The 4,937-nt window shown below is 51.5% G+C and overlaps 1 protein-coding gene across 1 annotated transcript; it reads right to left on the bottom strand.

The window, feature by feature from the left end:
- Positions 1-141: 141 nt before the first annotated feature.
- On the bottom strand, positions 142-4,737 carry LOC308358145 (haptoglobin). The gene is made up of 5 exons (XM_080828208.1): positions 4,639-4,737; positions 3,430-3,512; positions 3,022-3,123; positions 2,032-2,106; positions 142-1,054 (listed from the first exon to the last, which is right to left on the bottom strand). The coding sequence occupies exons 1-5, from the start codon at positions 4,641-4,643 to the stop codon at positions 276-278; spliced, it is 1,044 nt and encodes a 347-aa protein (XP_080684334.1). The 5' UTR covers positions 4,644-4,737; the 3' UTR covers positions 142-275.
- Positions 4,738-4,937: the final 200 nt, after the last annotated feature.

The following is a 4,937-nucleotide window of genomic DNA, read 5'->3' as shown; positions in this document are numbered from 1 at the left end:
CCCAGCACAAGACAGTTCTGTGCCGCCTTAAGGGTTTCTGGTTGGCTTGGGGTGGTTTCTGCCACGCCCCAGTATATAGCACCGCTTAGCTGTTGCTGCACAGTAAATAAGGGAACGGCCTGGGCTAAAAACCCACAGAAATGACTCAAAAGAAACCTCTTTATTGATTGACTCCTCACCGCTTCACACCGTGTTTTCTCCCCTCCACTCCCATCCACTTTCCCCTCTTCCAGAGTGAGTTCTTGCCCTTGGGCAAGGGCTGCCAACAGTCGGCGTTAGTTGCCAGCAATGGTTTCCTGAACCCAGGCCAGAATAGAGGGCACCTTCACATACACGCCGTACTCGGCCACAGTACAGCTCTTATCAAAGCTCAGGATTCCAGCCGCATACCAGGTGTCCTCATCCTGGTCGTGCACAGCAAAGGCGCTGCCCGCATCCCCGTAGCAGGTGTCTTCCTGAAACTTGGACATGCCTGCGCAGAAGGTGTGCTCATTCAGTATGGGCTGCACCCCCACGGGGCTCTTGGATGACTTCTTTTCGGGCACTGTGCTGCCTTCGTAGTGCTGGACACAGTTGTCTTGATCGGCCACAGGCAGCATGACGTACTTGAGTAGCTCAGTATACTTAAAGTTGGAATTTCGCCCCCAGCCAGACACATAGCCCACACGCCCGACTTGTGCGTAATCTTTGGAAGGCAGACAGATGGGCATTACCCTGTCATCAATGGGCACCTTCTGCTTGAGTTTGATGAGCCCGATATCTACCTTGGAGTAGTCAGGGTGGAGAACCACCTTTTCAACCTCCACAAGCTGGTTTTTCCCCACATAGAGTGTTAAAGTAGGGGCGATGTCTTTTTCTTTCGCATCATCCGTATGGCCCAGGAAGAGATTTTTGGCTGTGGTCAGCAGCCATTGCTCATTGATCAGCGTGGCCCCAGAGGTTAGATTATGGTGCGAGACCATCTTGGCCTGCCAGGGAAAGCTGCCTTTGGCATCCACGGATCCACCCATGATGCGCTGCACCTGGTCCACCGGGTTCTTGGGCTTCCCGCATACTGTCAGGGAGAGCGAGAAAGTCAGGAGCGAGAGTGTGAGTCTCCCGGTGTGGGAGAGAGAGGGACGGCGGGGCCAGGTGCTGCTGTCGAAACTGTCATGTTGATTTCTACACAGAAATATCAACATGCCTTGCCTTTACCACCTGCTGCTCTCATTTCCACAGTTAACAGTTTAAAGCGGTTCTTGTGTACATCACTGAGAGACTAAGTGCTTTTCTAACTCACAAAAAAAAAAAAAAAGGAATCCTTAGATTTTCAAACGCTGGCTGATGAGCTATATGTATATTTAAATCATTTATCACAAAAAGACGCGTCCGCAACTCCCCGAAATTCGTTGTAAGGGTGAGAAGCTGAAATAATTCATCCTCTGCATAAAGAGCGATGTGGTGCCTCACAGGCTGGAGCTCAGATTTTAGATATTGCAGTTAATACAAGACAGGTTAGTAGTTGTGCACTAGAACTTAGTGTAGCTAGTAGTAGCAGAAGAGCGCAGGCAGAATCCTCTGGTCCCAGGAGGGACACAGAAAGAGCAACATCTCTTCCTAATAACAGGAAACACAAGTCCTAACCCCTCGCCAGCCTGCGTCACCCTTCTGTGGATTTGGCTTGTTTCGGTCCTCCCACAACTCGTTCTTCCTGCTTTACACTTGACTCTGGGCTCCCTGAACAGCTCATGTGAACATACAGGCCTCCTGACCCTAGAGGCCAGGGTAGACAGTGGATTCAGCCAATATCCTGAAGGTCCAAATGAGCAAGATCCTTACTGAACTTTGCTGGGGAGTGTCCTCACCTAAAAGTTCGCTTATCAGCCTGACCACTTGTGGTTCTCCCCGGTCCCCCATCTTGGCTCTCATGTGCTTGAAGGAAACCAGTCGGGAAGGATGCACCTTTGGGACCTTTCGATCGAGATGCCTGCCCGTGCAGGAGACTCTCAACACCCACCCTCGGTCAGCTTCCCAGGGCTCCTGGCTTCCTACCTGCTTCACATTCAGGCAGCTTCTCTCCAGTGACCTTGTTTGTCCAATGCTTCTCACTGTTCAAGGTGTACACTCCTGAAACAAAAGGAAAGAAATGAATCAAAAGAGAAATTAAGTCTACACTGAGCGTGAGGAGGGAAGGTGTTTAAAGAGAATTAGAAAAAGAGGAGAAGGAAGGGGAGGGAAGAGGGAGAAGGGAGGAGCGCTGTGCTAGAAGTCAGGTGCTGGGGGTCCGGTGACGCTCCGCAAGACAGATGTGTGGCGGCAGCGATGCAATACAGACTAGCAGTGGGTTCAGATCCTGACCTCTCCCTCTTCCAGGCCACCTGATCTTGAGCAAGTTACTCAGCCTCGCTGTGCCTCATCAGCACAATGAGAATAGTAACAGGAGCTCTTCCGGGCTGGGGGGGATGTCATGAAAACTCCATGAGCAAATACATGTGAAGCACTTTGCACGCGCAGAGCACAGTGCTAGGTCAGGGCCACCTGCCGTCTTCACTAGTGCCACCCTTGTTTCTTTGACCACATCTCCTTTGGGAGATGTAGATGTCCCTCTGGGGTGGGCAGGCTACACGGCATCGCCTCCCCTTCACAAAGGGGCAAACTCAAGGCTGAGTTCATTCTCCCAAGAGGCCACAATTACTGGTGACAAAACCCTTATTAGAATCTACCTCTTCTGGGCACCTGGGTGGCTCAGCGGGTTAAGCCTCTGCCTTCAGCTCAGGTCATGATCCCTGAGCCCCGCATCTGGCTCTCTGCTCAGCGGGGAGCCTGCTTCCTCCTCTCTCTCTGCCTGCCTTTCTGCCTACTTGTGATCTCTCTCTGTCAAATAAATAAATAAAATCTTTAAAAAAAAAAAAAAAAAAAAAGAATCCACCCCTTCTGGTTCCAAGGAGAACGTGTCAGCGTTCTGGCCCATCACCCCTGGCCCCACTCATCACAGAAAGGCCGGGGCAGAGGAGGGTGCAGGGACACTTGTCCAAGTCTTACCGTCTCCTTCAGTGCGCAGTCTGTACAGGGGCTTACACTGGTAGCGAACCAAGTGCTCCACGTAGCCATTTTCAATCTCCGGGGGCTTTGGGACACTGACCTCTGCAAAGAGAAAGTCATTGGAGGAGGAGGGGCGAGACTCGGAAACCGACCCCAGAGACCGAGAAGTCCGTTGAGAAGAGGCTGCTGTGCACATCAGCCACCCTCCAGCTCGAATGGAAGCCAAAGGGAAGGCCATCCCCCCTCTGTCCCGGCTGGCTCCCCAGAGTTCACTGGACTGAAACACCAGACATCAGGACGAGACAGGGGAACTGGCTCTTCCCGAAGAGAGGGTGCAGATCCGACAGGGTCGCAAGGAGGCACGGCAGTACTGAGACGTGAGGCTCCCACCTGAACCCAAACACCTACCTGCGTGGTCTGTGGCCTCACTGCCAGTGTCCGCTGTGCAAAGCTGCCCGCAGAGCACGAGGGCAATGACCGCTCCCAGGCCTCTGCCGAGAGAAGACAAGAAGGAGTGAGCACCTGGTCTCCCGGCCTCACACCCGCACCCACAGGCACCCACACCCCTCCCGCTGGGCCGCGGGAGAAGAAGCTGTACAGAAGTGCTGGCGCCAAGAAGCGGCCGCCACCCCCATGCACACACACTCTCGGGCAGCTGCTCAGTATGGCCGGGTTCCAGCATGCTCTGCACCACTGGGAATCCTGCCTGGGCTTCCAAGAGGGACCACCAAGGTAGGAAGGCATGTAGATCTGTGGGCCTCAGATCTGCAGCATTTAGGAAACGTTGAATTGCCAGTAACACGTGAACTCCCCCGCAAAAAGAAGCCTCCCTCACGCACCCCTGAGGTCCTGGGCCACAGGGTGCTGCTAATAAAATGTGGATAACCGGAAGATGGGAAACGGGTTTCTTATGCTATTCTCTTTACTTTTAAAAACTTTCCATTTCCAAGATGTTTTAAATATACAAAATTTAAAACACTTGCATGGTTTTCCTACTAATGATAATTTGCCTTCAGGAAACCTCAAAATGCCAAAAAGGGTTCCAGGCAGATAACTGGCTTCCTGAGAGCCGGACTCTGGGCATCAGTGCCGGGGGCCGCACTCACCAGTTCCCCATCTTGCTGAACGAAGCCAGCTCTATGGAGAATGCTTGGCTATGTGAAGTTTGTAGTTGTGTGACTTCAACATTTCCAAAAAAATTCTTGTTATTTTGATAAAATCTCAGTGCCTTCATTGGGTCATTTAAATGTGTTACCTTTGGTCCTCTACATTTTTTAAAAATGAGAAAATCTGCTAATAGATATATTTAAATTGCCAGAAAGCCTACCATGGGAGCTGCTGGCAGGCATCCCCTGCAAAGATGAAAACTTTGTAACTTCGAGGAAAGAGCTATGCATTAGAGTAAGTCGCATTCTCACGGATGCAGAAAAGCGGATTTAACGCACGAAACCTCTTAATTTGCTCTAATTGAACGCATCTGCCCTATTTCTTTGGGTTTGTTTTGCATCTCCCCTTTGGTTTCTCCTATACCTGGACTGTCCTGGAGGTAAAGGCTGTACACAGAGAAGGAAGCAGTCATCTGGAGAAAGGGGGGAAGCAGCAGAGCTGCGGACTCACCTCATCCTTGGTTTGTCCTGCCTCTGGACGAGCAGTGCTGTGGGGGCCCCCTGCCGATGCTTTTATGCCCCCAGTATCTCACTCCACCCCCTTCTCGATGTTGTAATTCCTGTGTCTACACAACTTTGACCTTGTTAATAAGGTCATTGCATTTTCCAGTAACAGAGCCACAAACAACATCTCTGTTCAGAGTGGAGCTCTTGCTTCACACTTGAGTTTCTTTACAAACCCCAAAGAAGCCTGGCCACACTGTGACCCCGTGTGGCTGCCAAAGGGTTTCCCAAAATCGGCCCCTGTGT

This window comes from Martes martes, assembly GCF_963455335.1.
Source record: "Martes martes genome assembly, chromosome: 17".
Lineage (NCBI taxonomy): Eukaryota > Metazoa > Chordata > Mammalia > Carnivora > Mustelidae > Martes > Martes martes.
The sequence above is the reverse complement of the archived record's forward strand: the minus strand, read 5'-3'. Positions and strand labels throughout refer to the sequence as shown.

What these genes read in the sequence shown, in the direction of transcription:
- LOC308358145 (XM_080828208.1), bottom strand. An exon ending in TGAGGCCACAGACCACGCAG is followed by an intron (nt 3,124 to 3,429) that starts GTAGGTGTTTGG and finishes TTCTCTTTGCAG; the next exon opens with AGGTCAGTGTCCCAAAGCCC. An exon ending in GCTGCCTGAATGTGAAGCAG is followed by an intron (nt 1,055 to 2,031) that starts GTAGGAAGCCAG and finishes TCTCCCTGACAG; the next exon opens with TATGCGGGAAGCCCAAGAAC.